This window comes from Microcebus murinus, chromosome 2 (assembly GCF_040939455.1).
Source record: "Microcebus murinus isolate Inina chromosome 2, M.murinus_Inina_mat1.0, whole genome shotgun sequence".
Taxonomy (NCBI): domain Eukaryota; kingdom Metazoa; phylum Chordata; class Mammalia; order Primates; family Cheirogaleidae; genus Microcebus; species Microcebus murinus.
Window position 1 is genome coordinate 3,428,370 of NC_134105.1, and position 20,151 is coordinate 3,448,520.

The 20,151-nt window shown below is 56.5% G+C and overlaps 2 protein-coding genes across 28 annotated transcripts in view; both read left to right on the top strand.

The window, feature by feature from the left end:
- CAMTA1 (calmodulin binding transcription activator 1) overlaps positions 1-20,151 on the top strand; it is an 857,123-nt gene that overhangs the window by 748,680 nt on the left and 88,292 nt on the right. For 23 of the 27 annotated variants that reach the window (XM_075993569.1, XM_075993565.1, XM_075993574.1 and 20 more), the window contains 2 exons: positions 15,550-15,690; positions 17,194-19,040. In XM_075993569.1, the coding sequence (XP_075849684.1) occupies positions 15,550-15,690; positions 17,194-19,040 (1,988 nt within the window). The remainder of the gene's footprint in view (positions 1-15,549; positions 15,691-17,193; positions 19,041-20,151) is intronic. The other 4 variants (XM_075993489.1, XM_075993534.1, XM_075993629.1 and 1 more) reach the window with 1 other exon arrangement.
- The window catches only part of VAMP3 (vesicle associated membrane protein 3), a 312,645-nt gene that overhangs the window by 193,414 nt on the left and 99,080 nt on the right, over positions 1-20,151 (top strand). The window lies entirely within an intron of this gene.

Sequence of the window (20,151 nt, forward strand, 5' to 3'; positions counted from 1 at the left end):
CTCTTCAGGATTCTGCAGAGCATCCAGCAACGTGGGAAACAGGAAAGCCAGCTCCCCAAGAGTCTCCCCCGTTCTCTGCATGGCGGTGGGCTGAGTAGAAAAGGAACGGGCCCAGCATTAGCCTACTTGCCACGCGGGCCTGAGCACTGGACAGAGGCTCATGGCACCCCTTTCCAGGCCAGGCCAGAGGGCCAGGGGTCTGGGGCAACGGCACCAGGGGCCCTGCTGTCAGATCCGCCTGCCCACCCTTCTGGCTCAGCACGTGGAAGGCATCAACTGTGCAGGTCTGCACTGCACATTGGGGGAGCCCCCAGCCCACGCCGGGCCTGTTCACACTTCCTCTCTGGTGGAGCCTCGGCTGGGCTGGCAGATGGCTCTGCTAGCAGTGGGTGCTGATGCCACCTGGCCAGGGCAGGAGAAAGAGTTAGAGCTGAAGAGTCAGGAGGTGGGCATTTGTCCTGGTCCTGGTGGCCTGTGGCCACCTCTCCATGTGGCCAGCTCCCCTCTGTACGTGAGCGAAGGAATCCAACAGTGTGTGCACCAAGACCAACGGCCTCTGGCCACTCCATGGGGCAGGGCCCAGCTGTGACTAAGGGCCCAAGGCTGCTGCTCTCTCCCATTTCCACAGAGTCACTCCAAGTGGTCAGGGGGTCATTCTAGAGAAGCCTTCTGTGGGAGGTGCAATCAGGGAGGCCCGGGGCCTTCTTTCTGGGGCTTAGTCGGTGCTTCCAGATGAGAGCCCGAAGGGGAATGCTTGCTGTGAAAGGGCAGCCAGAGTCTGGATGCTCATGCAGCTCGTGAGATTCCTCAGGGTTCATCATTGGAGGGTGGGAGTCCACGTCCAAAGCACGTCTTCAGGGTCAGCCTTCCTGACCTTTCTGGGCCTGTCACCTGTTTCTTCTTAGGTTACTAGAAGCAGTTCGTGCTGTCAGATTCCACTGGCAAATTAGACCCCTTCGCTGGTGAAAGGCCCCATGCACAGAGCCTGGGGGGCCAGAGATTGTGTTAGCCAGGGGGTAGCCAAAGGGAGGCTCCCCAGGGAAGAGAAGCCTTTCAAGGCAGCCCCAAAATTCCTCTCCACACACACAGACAGCGCTTCTATCTTTGCCACTTTCCGTGGCCCCCTCCTCGTGCAAGAGCTGCCCGTCTGTCACACAGGAAGGCCACCTCCAGGCTGGGGCGGGCGATTAGGCTCCTGAACTCAAGGGGGCGGAAACCAGCCTGCGTCAGGCTCTGATGAGTAACTAGAGGGAACTGCGAATGCCTGTTCAAAAATCTGCAGTGCTTCAAGAAAATTATGTAAAACTACAACAAACTCCCCATAAATCTAATAACACTTGGCTCTCTGGTGTCTCGGGGGGCCGGGGGAGCCGAGCAGCACACAATTAGCCGGCGCGCGCATGCGTGTGCGTGGCTGTGAGCACAGAGGCAGGGCTGCGGAAACAGCCCTGGAAACACGGCTCCGGCAGAAGCTCTCGGTGCCGGTCGGGCTGCAACACACGCAGGGCTCCGGCTGACCGTGCTCGGGAAGCACAGGTGCCGGGAGCCAAGAAGGCATCAGATTTGGTTCCAGATCAGGCGTGCCACCCAACACTGCAGCCAAACACATTAGCTTCATCACATTTTCACATAAATCATGTTCCTTCAAAGACTTCACAGTTTGATTTCCTGATGTTTCCAAATTTCTCTGCCCTACAGCAGAGTTGTCAGTGGTTTAATCAAAATGTTGTGCTTATCGGTGGTGAAGGGGACTCTGCTCCGCAGCCTTCGCCTCACCTGTTGTGAGACGAGGGGCGCGTTGTTCTCACGCCTCGCGAATCTCACGAGCCACAGCAATTCCGAGAATCCCGTCCTGACTCTTGTGACTGTGCCCTCCGGTCAGAAGGGGGCTTCCCTTCAACCTGCGATCTCAGGAGTGCTTCCTGCAGATAAGAAAATGAACACAAGGCCGGGCGCTGTGGCTCACGCCTGTAATCCTAGCTCTTGGGAGGCCGAGGCGGGCGGATTGCTCAAGGTCAGGAGTTCAAAACCAGCCTGAGCAAGAGCGAGACCCCGTCTCTACTATAAATAGAAAGAAATCAATTGGCCAACTGATATATATATATATAAAAAATTAGCCGGGCATGGTGGCACATGCCTGTAGTCCCAGCTACCAGGGAGGCTGAGGCAGAAGGATCGCTCGAGCCCAGGAGTTTGAGGTTGCTGTGAGCTAGGCTGACGCCACGGCACTCACTCTAGCCTGGGCAACAAAGCGAGACTCTGTCTCAAAAAAAAAAAAAAAAGAAAATGAACACAGAAAGAAATGAAGATGTCCGATAGGAATTCCCAGTGTATTTGCAAAGATCCTCCCTGTCTCTTGTAATCCCCTGTGTAGCAGTTAGAATATAGGTTCTGCTGCTGTGACAAGGAGCAAAATAACAGTGGCTTAAATGAAATAGAAGCTTATTTCTTTTTCACATAGCAGATCAGGGTTGAACTGCTATGGCCACCCCACAGTGTCAGGGATCAGCCACCCAGGCTCCCTCCACCTGGTTGCCCTGCCCTTCCTAGCTTATTGTCCTCTTTTATGCAGTCCAAGGCGGCTGCTCCAGCTCCTGCCATCACAACTACATTCCAATCGGTGGCAAGAGGAGAAAATAAAGTAGAGGGCAAGCTTCCTCCCTTTAAAGACAGGGCCCAGATATTGCACACATCATTTCTACTCATATGTCATTAGCAAGAATTATGCCATAGGGTCACCCATATTTGCAAGGGGGTCTGGAAAGTGTAGTTTTTTGCTAAGCATCTGCAACCTAACATACTTTGGGGAAGAAGGTTCTAAATGTGAGTTAGAGCCGGGTTCAGCCTGGGCTGCCCCTGCAGGCTTCCGCTTTCTGGCTGATAGTGCACAGAATTGCTCTTCTGCATTCATGTCTGGGGTTCTGAGGGCTGGAGTTCATAGAACCCAAGTGAACATGATCCAAAGCTCAGTATTTCTCACCCTGGAAATTCCAGAGTCTGCTCCAACACAACTGGTCTGAGAGAACACCAGCCTGGCACCTGGCGAGCTGCCGTAGTGTAAGCAAGGGGCTAGGCAGGGGGGTCCTCTCTTCCCAGGTCAGCCGCCCAGAGAAGACTTTGAGTGGAGTAGACTGACCTGCCAGGAAGCGTTCTGTGCCTCAGTCCTGCCAGCCTGGCAGGAAACTTGCCGGTGATCTTTGGCTGCTCAGAACCACAGTGGTTTGAACTGCCCTGCCCTGGACCTCCCGCCCTGGACCTCCCGCCCTGGACCTCCCGCCCTGGGCTCAGCTGAGCCTACAGGGAGCCGGAGGGAGCCGGTTCCCCTGGAGCAGGTCCCTTCCCTCTGAACGCCTGTGGCTTTCTGCCCTGCCCCATTTCCTGGCAGCCCAGGAGGGGACGGACACACCAGCCATTTCCCAGCTAGCAGTCGGTGAGGTGGCACCATGCAGAGTGAGGGATGAGAGCACGACCTTTAGGCTGTGTTCAGAGCCCTTCCCCAAGTGGGGATCTTGCCCACTGTCCCCGCCCACAGGCTGCTCTGGGAGTACCCTGGCTGGCCAGAAGGCCCTGCATCTCTGACCAAGGCCCGGGCCTTCCTGCAGGCCCTGATGGCCCCAGAAACCATGTGGCAGCTCCACCAGCCGCCTCTGGGTGTGGCTCCTCACGGCCTGCCTTCCCCGGAGCCCTACGTCATCCCTTCAGAATCCTGAGGCATCTGTGGCAGGTGTCCTCAGCCGCACTGGGTGGGCAAAGCAGGAGGCCTGCCTGTGGAGCCAGCACAGGCCAGGCGCTTCCACACGCACACGCAATAGCCGCACCACATAGAGGCACGTGGATGTGGGGACACACGTGAGCTCAACAGGGGGAATGTTTACTCTTCCAGCATCTCTACCCGCATTGTGTCCAAAGGCAAACTCACCTCTATGGTGGGGTTGACTGTGGGTGGGCCAGGCTGCAGCGAGTTGAGGTGGAGGCCCTGGTGAGTTGAGATAAAGGCCATTGTGAGTTGGGGTGGAGGCCATGGTGAGTGTGGCGTGGAGGCCCTAATGATTTGAGATAGAGGCCATGGCAAGTTAGGGTAGAGGCCATGGTCAGTTGGGGGTGGAGGCCAAGGCAAGTTGGGGTGGAGGCCCTAGCAAGTTGGGGGTGGACGCCATGGTGAGTGTGGTGTGGAGGCCCTAATGATTTGAGATGGAGGCAAGTTGGAGGTGGAGGCCACGGTGAGTAGGGGGAGAGGCCGTGGTGAGTGGGGGTGGAGGCCAAGGTGAGTTGGTGGGGAGACCCTGGTGAGTTGGGGATAGAGGCCACGGCGAGTGTGGGGTTTGAGGAGCTATCATTACTCATCTGCAGCCCATTGGTGTGGCAGGGAGCCAGGGTCTCAGTCCCTCATGGCTCTGAGAAGGAGCCTTACCCTATCCTCTGAGCTCCTAGAAGGCCAGTGTTCAAGATGCCACAAGTTCTAGGACCTAGCAGAGGCCAGGGTGGCTGTAGACAGGGACCCCGTATTGCTGAACAGTGGCTGCAGTGGCAGAGAAATACAACAGACAGGCCAATTACCTGTCTGCTGGCCCTCATCTGATGCCCACAGAGCCTCCACCCCTTCCTGCACCCAGCCAGGACGCCCTCCCCAATGCTGACACCCAAGCCTTGGGTTGTATGTTCAAAGCATCTTGTTTTCTCATAAATTCTCAGACAAAGACCAAAGATCCAGTAAGGGGGGCTGTGTTTATTTGTTTTGCTTTTTTGCTTAGATTGTAATCCTGGTGATTATAGAATATCAAGAAGTAAAATCAACAAAGGCTCTCCTTCCCCGGCCTCACTGAACCGTTCCTGGTCCACTAGCGCCACCTGGTGGCCAGTGGCAGCAGACCAGCTCAGAGATGGGCGCTGCAGGGGACCTGACTTCCCCACCCTGCAATGGAGAGCCTGGGGGTGAGGGTCACTGTCCCATCCCTGCCTCTGCACCTGGTGTCTGAGCTGTGAAGGGAGGCTGATGGGGATCTGCCTTGTGATTCTGGAGGCGTGAGGCTTGATATGGGCTGGAGCAAGCAGGAGAGGACCCTGGGGAGAGGTACCTGAGCCCCACCTTTGCTCTCCAGCTCTGTCTATCCTTCCCAGACATCACCTGGCTCAAGGCAAGATAGAGGGGCTGGAAGCTTCGCCCCTAACTAGGAGGATGTATGTCTAGGTCTCAGCCAGGAGGGACAGCTAGCTAGAAAGTTGCAAAGACGTTTTCCTCGTGAGGCTCTGGGCGTGGCAACATGGGGAGATGTGTGTCATCCCCGGGGGTGGGGGGCTGTCGTGAGAAAGGGTTTCAGGGTTTCTTTATGGCCAGCAATGTTTGCTCGGAAGAATATTCCAGAGTTGCTACCTCTGAGGTAAGACTCTCAGGAGAGAAGTGAGGACGGAAAGTCAAGAGGGGCTCAGGACCCCCTCCCCCTGGGGCTTCCCTGTCCCGGGGCTCAGGCAGAGCCAGCTGCAGTCGGTCCCGGCATCCACAAGGCCCAGCAGTGCCTGGGCAGAGACAGCTGGCTCAGCGTTGGCCGGGAGCAGTGGTTCATGCAGGGAGCTCCGGGAGCATGTCAGCGGCAGATTCTGAGCCCCTCCCCACACATTCGATCCACAGGTCTAGAAAGGGCTGAAGAACCTCAGATTTTGGCCGGGCGCTGTGGCTCACGCCTGTAATCCTAGCTCTTGGGAGGCCGAGGCGGGCGGATTGCTCAAGGTCAGGAGTTCGAAACCAGCCTGAGCAAGAGCGAGACCCCGTCTCTACTATAAATAGAAAGAAATTAATTGGCCAACTGATATATATATAAAAAATTAGCCGGGCATGGTGGCGCATGCCTGTAGTCCCAGCTACCCGGGAGGCTGAGGCAGAAGGATCACTCGAGCCCAGGAGTTTGAGGTTGCTGTGAGCTAGGCTGACGCCACGGCACTCACTCTAGCCTGGGCAACAAAGCGAGACTCTGTCTCAAAAAAAAAAAAAAAAAAAAAAGAACCTCAGATTTTTAACAAGCAAGATTCTCATACTGGGGTCCCCAGGACCACACATTTTGAAGAACCCCAGCCTAAAGCAACCTCCAGTAAGAGGCCATCCAAGGAGCCTCAACCAAGGAGCAGGACCAACACCTTCCAGGCGCCAGGGGCCTCTCTGGGAGTCACATGGGGTGGGCAGGAGGCAGGCATTGGACCAGTGCTGAGTCTAGTCTAGACACTCTCCCAGGGAAGGCTGTCCCTAGCACATACAGAAAATTGGGTTTATAATTTCTGGGTGTTCTAGGGCCCTACGAGGTCCTTCCATAGACTCTGGGTTAAGAAATACTAGCCTAGAAGTTTCCTTGGTTTGCAGCTGAGCTGTTAGTGCTGGCGAACAGTAGGGTCTTGCCAAACACTTGTTGACTTGAACTCATGAGAAATCCTGGAGTCCCACAGAAGGGAGCACATTTATGTCCTCATGGAGGGCCCAGGGCCGGACAGCAGCTCTGTCCTGAAGAGCAGGGGTCCTGCTCCCCACCTGTGCCCGCAGACCCGGAGTCAAGGGGGAGGCAGGGACAGCACAGGGGGGATGGGGCGGGATTTACCTGTGCATTTCGCTCTCCCCTTGGGGTACAAGCTGCCAGCACAGGAGCCGGTAGAGTGGGTCCCTGGAATCTCCAGGTGCAGCAAGTGGGCATCCCAGGAAGCGGGGCGGGGCATGCCTCCTTTTCCTGCTTGGGGACCCAGGTTTGTGCTGCAAATGTTCTTTTCTCCCTTGGGCTACATCTTATTGAGCTGATGTGGCCCCCAAGTATCCCTGAAAGAGAAATGCTGCTTTTGATTTCCTGTCTCTCCCTGGCTCCTCTCTGCTCAGGGCTGCTTTGGCGCTGCACACCCCTTGCTATTACAGATCTCCCCGCTTTTGTGGAGCTGCCTCTGTGCCGGTGTTGGGGACCCAGCAGCCAGCCCGCGTCCCAGGCCCAGCTAACACCCAGAGCGATTCTGAGCCTTGCTCAGCTCCAGGGAGTGGTTTTGTTAAATTTAGAATGTGTTGCCAACATTTGGATCTCCAGATTTTCAGCCTCTCTTTCAAAGTTGAAGGCTCTGGGCAATGCAGTTAGGAGCTGAGAAGTAGCCGTGTGCTAGGCGGAGACGCCTCCCTCCAGACGCCCAATGGGCTCCTGAGCCCAGGGTCCCAGAGCAGTCTTGCCAGAAGCAAGAGGAAAGGCATCCGGAATCCTACTTGGTCCCCTGCCCCTCCTTCCAAGGGGCCTGGAGGGGCTGGACAGACAGCTGGTCACTCCCAAGTCCCTGCCACCTCTGTCCCTGAGCAGGGCCCAGAAGAACAGGATTCCAGGGGCCACATGCCTCCTGGATGTGGAGGGAACCATGGAAGCTTCTTCCCTCCCCGACAAATGCTTTTCTCACAGTGCTAAACAATCAGAGCTCCTAGCACATTCATGCTCCTACGGTGGGAAGAATTCCCAGCCTGGTGACAGTGCCACTTTGGCCAATCAGGAGGGTATTCTGAGAGCCTCAGGGCAGCTCTGAAACGTGACATTCTCACTACTTTCTATGTCACCAAGCACCTTAGGGATGTGGGGTGATCCAAGTGCAGAGGCAAAGGGAGTCCTGTCCCATGTGCTCTGCATCTCCTGGCCTTGGAGCCACTGGTGGGCTGTAATCGGCCCTCTCCCTGCTCCTCACCTCTGAGGCCCGTCCCACCTGCAAGAAGACGGCCAGGTTAAGCTCTCAGCACACGGGCTATCTGCCTGGCCGTAGGCCTCCGCCTTCTCCCAGAGGATGTGTGACACTGGAAGGAAGCTTGTGCCTCCTGGTGGAAGAGGGGACCTTGATGCCCCAGGGAGAACCATGAGTCCCAAGTTCATCGGGGCCATGGCAGATGCACCCGCAGCACGCACACTGTGAGCACACACCCCATCGCATCCCCACTCAGCCTCTGCGCTCCTCGAAATGAGATTTCTGCAAATCTTGTCCTCAGGACCAATAGGCGAATGAGAGTTGAGTGGTGAGATCGGGAAATTGAATAGTATGTGGGTGTCTGGATATGAGAAGTTAAATCTAATGAAAATTTCATCCAGTTGAACCAAGAAATCAGAAGCAGGGCCTTTACTCCTGTCAACAAGAATACAGTGAAAATTAAACCAACCCAGCTGCCATTTCCCATTGACCTTGTCGCCATGGAGACAGCCTCCTAAAGTCAACAACTGGGAGGGATCCGAAGGGCCACCCAGGCAGTCCCTGGGGGCACGTGGCTGCTCCCACCTCCAGCACGTGGTTCATAAGTAGGGTGACCGCACATCCCTGCTCCTCCCACTGCCTGGACAGATGACACGGCACCCCTTCTCAGTTCCCAGGGTGACCTGGTTTGACAAGTTAAACTGTCACACTCGTAATGGATCTCTCTTGGGTGGTGGATACCTGGGTGGGAAGAAAGGATGAACCCAGGCTGAGGGGGAGGAAGGGGCCCCCACAGCCCTCTGGACAAGGACACTGCCACTTGTCCCTGTCACTTGCTCACCATAGCACCAAGAAATCTCTTCCACTGCAAAGAAAGTCCAAATGTCGATTCCAGCAGGTGCTGCCTGTGCTGTTACCGTGGTGACCAAAGCTCCAGCCGGACTTACCCTGTCATCCTTCCAGAAATTACTGCCCCACAGAGCAAAGGGGGGCAGGTGGCTGGCTCTTACCTGCTCCTGAGGCTGCAGTGGGCCAAGGGGAGCTTCCAGACTTCTCCTTTCTGACTCCTTGTCCAATTCCTTTGCAAACTCTTCCAGGCATGACTTTTCGGAGCAGAAAGCATCATCTCACTTGGGGCTTTGCACCTTGGCCTGCTCAGATCTCTCATGGATGCCACTAAGTCAGACTCTTGAGTGTGGCATCCATTTATTTTTTATGGGGAATAATGACATGAATGATACCTAGCCAGCTCGGGGACATTGAACTTAGAGGTACGTCCTGCCCTTCAGGAAAGCTCCACCAGTGCACAGGGAAACCGCATCAGGAATGAAAGTTTGTGACTTCCACAGACAACCAAGAGGAGGCTGGCCCCCGGCCCCCTAAGTCTATCACTGGGTGGGTCCCCTCCCTGCCCCTGCCTCACCCCCAATGGCAGGAAATCCAAGCCAAGAAGCCCTGTGTTGGAGCCAAATGCTGCCCCCGCAAGCTGTGCAGGATGAAGCCTTTCTTCTGCTCCTTTGTCTCTCGTAAAAATTTCCCCTGAATGCACCCCAACCCAGGCACCCCAGGTGCACATGGCTGAGGCCAGGACATACTTGCAGGAACCTGCAGCACCCAGGTTCAGATGCTGAGCTGCCTCAAGCCTGGTTGCCATGGTCTCCTTGCGCCCGCCCCTCGGACTTCCTGCCCCCTGCGCTCCCTCTCTTGCTTGCGCTGGGCTCCCCTAGAGCAGGTCCTTGTTGGGCCCTCCCCTTGGAGGCTGAAGGGAGGGTTCCTTCTGCCCTGGTCCAGGGGGCTTGGCCTGCTGAGCAGCCACTCACTGTGGTCTGGCTGCCCACCTGGCCTGGTCCCTAAGTGAGGAAGATTACAAGGGAAGAGCCGGAGACTTCAGTGCCTCTGCCTCCTGGCCCTGCTGCGACAGCCCAGCATCCTCTGTAGGCGGAGAGGGCAGGAGACAGAGAGTGAGCATCCAGCTTGGATGGGCAGCACTTGGCCCAGCCCGGGGTTCTGCTGCAGGAAATCAGGGTCCTTCTCTTGCTGCACATGGCGGTGAACCTGCACCTCCTGGCAGGGTAGCTTTTCTCCTCTGTCCACTGATCAGATCAGCCACTCAGACTTCCCTGATCTCTGGAAGCTGGACCTGGGAGGGACACAGGCAGGCAGGTCACAGTGGAAAGAGCTGGAATCTGCAAGCCCTCCTCACCTCCAACTTACCAGCTCTGTGACCCTGGGCAATTGCATGACTTTTCTGAGTCTTAGTCTTTTCAGTAATAAAATGGGATCATAATTCTTCCCTAGAGGATCATCAAAAGGTTAAAGATGTGGTCTTTATACCAGTGGTTCTCAAACTCGAGTGTATATTCAAAGCCCCTGGAGTGCCTGTTAGGACTCAGATGCTGGCCCCCTCCCCACGGTTTCTGGTTCAGTGGGTCTATGTGGGGTCTGAGAAGTGCATTTCTGCTGGGACCACACTGTGGGGACAAGTGCTCCCTGAGAACACGAAGCCAGAGCCCCGCCTGTAGCAAGTGCTCAATTAGGTATGTGTGTTCATGTCATTTATTTCCTTTTATATTGGAGTCAACATATAAAGAAGCTTTCATAGTGCCTAGTACATAGTGTGTGTTCAACAAATACCATTATTTTTGTTGTTACTGAGTCAGGAGCTCTGCTTCCAGCTGACTGGGAGAAATAATTAACCAATACAACAAAAGAAAACAGTGCTAGAGAGGGCATGATTGACTGAGAAATTGTCCATTCATTTATTCACTTGATTGACCTTTATTAAGCACCTACCATGTGCCAGACATTGTTCTAAGCACGAGGTCGAGCAGTATACAGCCCGGCAAGTCCTGCCCTCATGATTCAGACGCCTGCTCCCGTGGGGACAGGGATGAGTAGCAGGAAGGCTATGGTATTCTCTGTGTCAGTAGTTCTCAAATCTCAGCATGCATTTGAGCCCCCTGGAGGGCCTGTTAGGATGCGGATGCTGGGCCCCATCCCCAGGGTTTCTGATTCAGTAGGTCTAGGTGGGGGGTTGAGCTGGGCTGTGCTAGGAAGAAGGGTTGGATCCAAAGTTGTAGAGGAGGGAGGCATTCTGGCAAGCCCCTGGCGTCAGGGCCCCTTGAACTGTACATATGCACACGCACACACACATGTGCTGTGCACAGCCTTACACACCCCTCTCTCCCAGGGGTTTGTAAGGCTCCAATCAAGAAGCTTGGGCACAGGGGAGGCCTGAGCCCCCAGGCAGGGTACACTAGTCTGCTCAGGCCTCCTGCTGTGGTTCAGATGTCTGTCCCTTCCAAACTTCTTGTTGACATTTAATCCCCAGTGCAACCATGCTGGGAGGTGGGGCCTAAGGGAGGTGTTTAGGTCATGAGGGCTCTGCCCTTGTGAATAGATAGATTAATACCACTATAAAAAGTGTTCCCGAAATAGATTCTCTTTCTTTCACCTTCCACCAGGTGATGACACAGCAAGAAGGCCCTTGCCAGATGCCAGTACCTTGATCTTGGACTTCCCAGCCTCTAGAACCATGAGTCAGTCAATTTCTGTTCGTTATAAATTGCCCAGTCTGTGGTACTGCATAATAGCAACACAAAACAGACGAAGACACTGCCGTAACAACACTATAGACGGGGTGGCTTTCTGTTCTAGAGGCTGGAAGTCCAAAATCAAGGTGACATTGAGGTTGGTTTCTGGGGAGGCCTCTCTTCCTGGCTTGTTGATGGACACCTTCTCGCCATGTCCTCACATGGCCTTTTCTCTGTGCACAAACACCAGTGGTGTCTTCTTCCTGTTCTTTTAAGGACACCAGCCCTATTGGATTAGGGCCCCACCCACATGACCTCATTTAACCTTAATTACCTTCTTAAAGACCTACCTTCAAATACAGTCACATTGGGGATTAAGCTTCAACCTATGAATTTAGGGGGACACAATTCAGTTCACAATGGAAGAAAATAGGGGGCCTCTGCCTGGACTTGGGCTTAGCCTGACTGGCCAAACCTCTCCAGCTCTTCCCAGGGGCCAGGGATGGAACAGCCATAACACAAGAGGCCCTTGGCTGGCAGCCTTCCCTGCATGGGGCTGAGGCCCTCACACCTCCCCCAGCCCTCTCTTCCAGATCTCAATTACTCTCTTCCCTGTGGTTGGCCGCCTCTTGGGTAAATTGTTCATCAGAAGATGCTCTCCAAAGCCTGGGCCACATGCTGTTGTCATTGATTTCATTTTGATTATTCATATTAGTGGGAGCACTGCTGCCTTGCTGCGGGTTGTGATTAGGGTAAACATCTTGTACAACCGGCCAGGTCCGCACTGGAGTGGGCCCTGGGCTTCTGTAACAGCCTCAGTTCAGCAGATTGGTCTTCACTCAGGCCACACTGCAGGCAGCCCTGTACGAGACAAGGCAGTCCCCAGGCCCTGGGACCTCAGGGCAGCTGCAGGAGGGGGCCCTTGAAGGAGCCCAGTGGCTAGTGTGGCCAACCTGGTGCCCCTGTCCTGTGGAGGCCCATGCTGGGGGCCAGCTTCTCCCCCTACACCTGCTCTTGTCTCTCTCTAGTACTTCCTCTGTCCCAGCCTTCCTGGGTACACGGGTCCCTCTCCATCCCCTGAGGCCAGGGACCAGGACCACTGCCCAGGCCTGAGGCGAGGCAGCTGACCACACCTGGGAGCAAGGAGACCAGTGCCCTCTGCTGAGGGACAGATGTGACCCAGAGCCACCAGGAGGTTACCTTTCTGGGAATCCCTCTTCCTTGCTCCGTGTCCCCTCGTTTACATGCCATGCCATGACCTTACACATCACGGAAGGTCACATGCTCCGGGGACTATTCACCCTGTTTCCCTTGTGCTGCTTCACAAAGGGGGAGGGGCCGCAGAAGGGGGAGCCGCTGCACGTGTTCATTAACCTTCCTTTCACAAAGCGCTTTTCTCCCTAAGGAAAGCTCCTCCCCCACTGATTCATTACGTGTTGGGAAGCAGAGCATGACATGTTAAAAGCCATCTTGATGGTATTTGATATTCGGTACTAACAACTTGCCACCTCAGAGGAGGGGGATTGTCCCCACCCCACATGCCAGAGGGGGAGGGGCACGATCTGCATACTGGATGTGCCAAGACAGTAGGTGATTTGCATTAAGCATCCAGAAACTCTCTGCTTGCAATCTGTCACCCTTCACTGGGTCTTCATTTTATAACCTTCACAGCATAAGGAAGAGAGCAGGAGGTAGAGTGAATGCGGTTGCCCCCTCCACCAGGGGCTGGAGGAGAAAGCTATCCTGAGCTGCAGCTGTCAGAGCAGAGGGGCCTGATCACAAATGCCAGTCGAGGGATTAACAAGCCCACCGACCCCCAAACCCAAGACCCTTGAGCGGGCTGTGGCCAGGAGGCCAGAAGCCAGAGGTGGGGCTGCCCTGAGCACAACTCATCTTCCCAGAGAGCCAAGTTCAAACTCAGTGGTGGTTTTCCTGCAGAACATCTGGCCTGGTTTTGCAGTGGACATCTGCTGAGAGTTCCCAGAGGTAGCACCTCTGATGCTGAGCTCTGCAGGTGTTTGTGCTCTTGGACTCGCAGTCCCTGCTGAATTTAGCCTTAGGACAAAGCTGAGAGTTCCCCATCCTAATGGCATTTAAAAAAAAAACCTGGCACCACTCCAGACCAATGACATCAGAATCTCCAAGCTGGAACCTAGGCACAGCCAGGGTAGGGGACACACAGCTGGGATGGGCCTCTGCATGTGCAACGGTGCAGAGAACAGTCCCCAATCCTGCCCTGTGGCGACTAGGAGTCGGATATGGGTTGTCACCTCCCTCCCCGAGCCTCTGTTTTCTCACCTGCAGAATGCGTTTGGAAAGGTCCTTAGCCAAGGAGTCTGGCCATGGGACAGGCCTGTGACCCGTGTCCCTGCCTCCACTAGGCCACGTCTGTGGATCTCTGTCTTCTATATTGGATTTCTAGGTAGTGGTGTAGTTGAGAAAACGGCCCTATACCTATGATGAGGTTTAAAAACCCCTGGCTTAGGGCTTCCCTTCCAGCTGCCAGGGATGAGGTACCCAGGGAGAAGAGGAACCCAAGTCAGCAGGAGCCTCCTGGGCTGCGGGAGAATCCTCCAGGGAGCCAGGACAGGCAGCTCGGCATGCTCAGGACAGGTGCCACTGTGTCCTGCCTGTCCCCTCTAGATGGCCCATCAGAATCTGGCCCTCCCTGGGGACAGGTGAAGGTGCAAGAGGCTGGGTGCTGCAGACTCCAGAGCCTCATCTGAAGGAAGCAGAGGGCAAGGAAGTGAGCAAACACCTTGGCCAGGTGGGCAGCAGGTGCGGAGGAGGGAAGCTGCACCCTGGAGGTCCCTGCCGGATCCCAACCCGCACACACGGGTCCTTGCCGTTGACAAACCACTGGAGTTATAAGTAAAGGTGCTGACGGGGGCATGAGACTCGCAGCTGCTGTGGAGATCTGCCCCCAGCACTGCAGGGCTGAGCCATCTGGGGGTTTCACCGCAAGAGGCTTCCTGCTTCCTTTTCCAAGCTCGGCCCCCATAACGTCAGCCAAGCCCTAGGGCAGGGCCAGCACTGCCTGCGGGTGTCACAGCCATCACCATCACTGCATCATCACTAGTAGCAGTTACAACAGCAGCCACCCTTTGTTGGGGACGCAGAGTGCCAGGAATGTAGATCGTATTTCCTCCTGGACACCCCAGTAAGGCGGGAACTATTATATCCCCATTTTACCAGCAAGGAAACTGAGGCTCAGACTGGCTAAGTGACTTGCCCAAATCTACACAGCAAGATCAAAACCAGGACCCAAATCCAGGTCTAAATCCAACCCAGCTCCTACCTGCCATGTGGACTATCTCCCCGTGACCTTCACAGAGCAGGAGAGGGGCTGCGAGTGTTAACAGTCTCACCCTGGGACCCATACGAGAGGCGCTTTGGCCAAAGGAGGAAGGAAATTGTTCTTCTCTTGGCAAAGCCACTGGCCTCTCCCTCCTGTGACCCGTGCCCTGCTCCTGTCCCCTGCAAGTGGCACGTCACTCCCTCGGGCTGCAGATTCACTGCCTCTGGAGCCGGCCCCACCAGAGCCTCCAGAGAGGGCCGGGCTGTGCCACATCCTGGACTCAGGGCTCAGTCACCTTGTAGCCAGGTCCTCTCCAGCCGAGGAGGGAGAGCAGCAAAGAGCGGGCGTGAAACTCAGCCCACACGTGCGGGGGGCAAGCCAGCTTAGACTTCCAACCCCACCCTGCCCCGAAGCTGGGGAGCTCACCTATTCTGGGCCCCCACCCCAACTCCAGGGACTGCAGCAGTGTGGGGTGCAGCCAAAGCTCAGGGTGGCTCTTTGGATGGCCAGTCATCAGTCAGCACTGAGCGCTGAGGCACCTGCCATCAGGGCCATGTGGGCCCTTCAGTCCCGTCTCCTCCTCCAGGGTGGGGCCTCCCCGACACACACTCTTGGGAAGGACCTGGTCCTTCCTGCTCACTGAACCCACCGACCTCCATCCCCTGAGCATAAGAGGTGCTTGCAGCCTAGAGAGGTCCCTCCGCCTCCCCCAACTCTCCTACTCCATCCTTGAGCCCCTTCTCCTCTACTCTGGGACCCTTGGAAGAGCCACTTGTGCACTTAGACTTTCGAAAAACAAAAGTAAAACTCTGGGGCTGCACAGTGGGGAAAGGAAAGGAGGAGGCAGAGGAAGAGCCCAGAACTCCCGATGGGAGCAGGGCTTGATTGGGGGCAGGCTGGCAGCCCTCCTCCCTCCCCCGACATGCTCATCAGTTCGCCCCTGGAGTTGGCCTCCCAGCAGAAAGGGGGCTGCCCTGGGAGAGGGCCTGAGGCCCACCTGGCCCTGTGCTTCTAATGGCCCTTCTGTCGTTCTCTCCGCAGTCCATGGCATCAAGTGGACCTGCAGCAATGGCAACAGCAGCTCGGGCTTCTCGGTGGAGCAGCTGGTGCAGCAGATCCTCGACAGCCACCAGACCAAGCCCCAGCCGCGGACCCACAACTGCCTCTGCACCGGCAGCTTGGGTGAGCGGGGCTCCTGGGGAAACTCGGGGCACGAGGGGCCCTGAGAGGCGGTGGGGGGTGACCCTCTCCACGGGAGTGGTCGTGATGTCCAGAGAGGGAAGAGGGGGTCATCAGGGAACTGGGCAACACCGCGGCTACCAGGACAGACACAAGTAGGACTTCCCATGCCCTGCCCGGCAGAGCTGCCTGGGCCAGAGGGAGCAGTTTCCAGAGAGGCAGCTCTCTCCAGGATTGGGGGCAAGAGCTGGGGGACAGAGTTGAGAGTGAGGAGGTTTGGGGCCCCAGGGCCTCTGTCTACCCGCCGCAGGGGCCTGCCAGGGCCCACATCCTTGGCATCTGCAGCAGGAGCCCCGGTCCTGGGCCCTGGGGTTTAGGGGAGATCTGCCCTGAGTTAATGGGACCACACATGCTCCAGCTCCTTCTCAAGCTCTGTATCCTCCAAGAGCATAAAGCATCCCACTCTCTCTGTCCTAATGTGTCTGTTTCTCTGATAATGGTGTTTGCTCTTTGAAATGTGCGTTCTCCACTCCCCTGGCTGCCTTAATTAGATATTTCCATTAGAGGGTCGTGTCACTTCTCTGCAAGTCTTCATGCATTTAGGAATCTTGGTGGTGAGGCTGTAACAGAATCGGGGGGAATTCACCCTTTTATCAAAAGCAAAGTGACCCTTATCAGATGGAATAAAAATAATGAAAATACTAGCTGGAGTGGGAGAGAAAAGCCGTCCTGGCCTGCCGGTCCGGTGCAGCTGCGGGAGGTACTTGCCGGAGCTCAGAAACGCTCGGCTCCGGAGGGTTTTTCTTCCCTGCCTCTGAATGAAGAGCGCTGGGGCTTTGTTCTTGCTTAGGACTTAGAAGGGCTCTTGTCCCCCAGAGAGCTGAGGACAGGCCCAGGCTCATATACCTTTCTGCTTCTGGGGCAGGGTTTGGAGCCCACTTTGGCCCTGGGCCTGAGGCTGATCCAGAGCGTGCGTCCTCCCCACCCCCACCCCCACCCCCACCCACTGCTGGCTTCCATCCCCATGGTGGCTCCTGACGGAGCATCCAAAAGACGGGGCTTCCCGAAGCACTGAATAGGTGTGGGAAGTTGGGGGTGCGGGAGACATGGCCACCATCCCTAGGCTGAGCCCTTCTGGCCAGCAAGAGCCCTTCTAGGTGAGTGGTGTCTGTCTCTGGCAGTGCGAGGGGACTTTCCTGGATGGTGGCATTTTCCCCACTTTCTCCGTCCTGACCTTCCTGAGCTGGGATACTACTATGCCTATATGAAAAGAGCACCAAAGATAAAGCCCCCCTGTCTTTAGAGGACTGTCACATAGGGGACAGGAGAGCCCCAGGGCTTGGGGTACATGGGTGTTTAAGGGGTGGGGCCTGGACTTTGCTAGGGGCCCCAGCTGCTCAGAGGCAGGGTCCGCTGAAGTCCCAGCTCTGACCCTCTGTTTGCGTGTGCGTGTGTGTGCACGTGCGGGCGTGTGGGTGCGTGTGTGCTGTGCTCTCATCTCCGCAGCAGCAGGCAGCAGCGTGCATCACAAGTGTAACAGTGCCAAACACCGCATCATCTCGCCAAAGGTCGAGCCACGGACAGGGGGGTATGGGAGCCACTCCGAGGTGCAGCACAACGACGTGTCCGAGGGCAAGCACGAGCACAGCCACAGCAAGGGCTCGGGCCGCGAGAAGAGGAATGGCAAGGTGGCCAAGCCCGTGCTGCTGCACCAGAACAGCACCGAGGTCTCCTCCACCAACCAGGTGGAGGTCCCCGACACCACCCAGAGTTCCCCTGTGTCCATCAGCAGCGGGCTCAACAGTGACCCGGACATGGTGGACAGCCCCGTGGTCACGGGCGTGTCCAGCATGGCAGTGGCCTCCGTGATGGGGAGCTTGTCCCAAAGCGCCACGGTGTTCATGTCGGAGGTCACCAACGAGGCTGTGTATACCATGTCCCCCACCTCCGGCCCCAACCACCACCTCCTCTCCCCCGACGCCTCTCAGGGCCTGGTCCTGGCCGTGAGCTCCGACGGCCACAAGTTCGCCTTCCCCACCACAGGCAGCTCAGAAAGCCTGTCGATGCTGCCCACCAACGTGTCCGAGGAGTTGGTCCTCTCCACCACCCTCGACGGTGGCCGGAAGATTCCCGAAACCACCATGAACTTTGACCCCGACTGTTTCCTCAATAACCCAAAGCAGGGCCAGACGTACGGGGGCGGAGGCCTGAAAGCCGAGATGGTCAGCACCAACATCCGGCACTCGCCGCCGGTGGAGAGGAGCTTCAGCTTCACCACCGTCCTCACCAAGGAGATTAAGACAGAGGACACCTCTTTCGAGCAGCAGATGGCCAAAGAAGCGTACTCTTCCTCCGCGGCAGCCACGGCGTCCAGCTCCCTCACCCTGACCGCCGGCTCCAGCCTCCTGCCATCGGGTGGTGGCCTGAGCCCCAGCACCACCCTGGAGCAGATGGACTTCAGTGCCATAGACTCCAACAAGGACTACACGTCCAGCTTCAGCCAAACAGGCCACAGCCCCCACATCCACCAGACCCCCTCTCCGAGCTTCTTCCTGCAGGACGCCAGCAAACCCCTCCCCCTCGAGCAGAATGCCCACAGCAGCCTGAGTGACTCTGGGGGCACCTTTGTGATGCCCACGGTAAAAACAGAGGCCTCGTCCCAGACCAGCTCTTGCAGTGGCCACGTGGAGACCCGGATAGAGTCCACCTCCTCCCTCCACCTCATGCAGTTCCAGGCCAACTTCCAGGCCATGACGGCAGAAGGGGAGGTCACCATGGAGACCTCACAGGCAGCCGAAGGGGGCGAGGTCCTCCTCAAGTCTGGGGAGCTGCAGGCCTGTAGCTCTGAGCACTACCTGCAGCCCGAGACCAACGGGGTGATCCGCAGCGCTGGTGGCGTCCCCCTCCTCCCTGGCAACGTGGTGCAGGGACTCTACCCAGTGGCCCAGCCCAGCCTCGGCAACGCCTCCAACATGGAGCTCAGCCTGGACCACTTTGATATCTCCTTCAGCAACCAGTTCTCCGACCTGATCAATGACTTCATCTCCGTGGAGGGGGGCAGTGGCACCATCTATGGGCACCAGCTGGTGTCGGGGGACAGCGCGGCACTCTCGCAGTCGGAAGACGGGGCGCGCGCCCCCTTCACCCAGGCGGAGATGTGCATCCCCTGCTGCAGCCCCCAGCAGGGGAGCCTGCAGCTGAGCAGCGCGGAGGCCGGGGCCAGCACCATGGCCTACATGCACGTCGCGGAGGTGGTCTCGGCCGCCTCTGCCCAGGGTACCCTGGGGATGCTGCAGCAGAGTGGACGGGTGTTCATGGTGACCGACTACTCCCCAGAATGGTCTTACCCAGAGGTAAGCAGCTGCTGCTCCTGTCACCCGCCCCTGTGCAGTCTCACAGCCCAGGGAAGCTCCCTGCATGCAGCTGCCCTTGGGGTGAAGCTCTGGACCATAAAGACAAAGCTTTCCTGTCCCTCCATCCCCGGGGCACTTGGAATGCCTCGGCTCTCACGCAGTGGTTCTCAGACTTCACTGTGGTAGCTTTAAAGTCAGGGTGTGCTTAGAGGCAAATGTCCCCCTGCCACTGCAGCTCCAGCCAGAGCAGTCAGCTGTTTCTTGACTTATGTGTTAAAAGTCTTCCTGTGTTTTGCTTTGCTTTGTTTGTTTTTTAGATGGGTCCTGGCCTACGACAAACATTTGAAAATCAATCATAGATCATGCATGTCCTCTGCTCTTGTTTTGCTTCACAAGCCAAACAGGAACAAACAAAAACCTCTCACAACACTGAATAGGGTGCAGCATCTGAAGTCATCCTTAAGATTCTTTTTAAGTCAGTCTGACCCTCTGCAAAATCAGCACATGTCATGTGACGCAGCAGCCCAACCTATCCCCCTCCTTTGAGAACCATTGCTCCAAAGAACAGGATGTCTTGCCACAGGGCCACAAGTATTTAATGAGGAGTCTTCACTTTTTCTCTAGAGCAGAAAAGCACAGGAAAGGGACAGAGTGGTCTAAACTTGCCCTAAATATCCCACTGCACAAGGACACATGCTCTCTGTCCCTCCCCTCAGCCTGTCTGCCAGGTGCTTGGGGAGTGACATGTCCACCTCAGAGCCTGATCCGACATTTGCACCCTGAAGGGTGGTTGACCATGGCTGCCCCAGTGAGGGCTGCTGCGGAGCACCCAGGGAGGGCTTCCTCCTTCCCTTCTGCTGAAGTTATGAAAATCTGTGCGCAAATGCCCCCAACTTGCACCTCCCGCCAGCTCTCAGATTCTACATCCGCCCAGGTAGTGGCCCAGCCTGGGACAGGAGCAGCCTGAACTAAGGCAGGTGTCTAGACAGGACAGCTGCGGCCCGTGCACTGTGTCTGTGCACAGCCTGCTTAGGAAAATCAAGAGGCAGCTGCAGATGTACATGGTTAGCAGCAGAGGGTTGGCTGGCAGGTCTGGATTCAAATCCTGGCT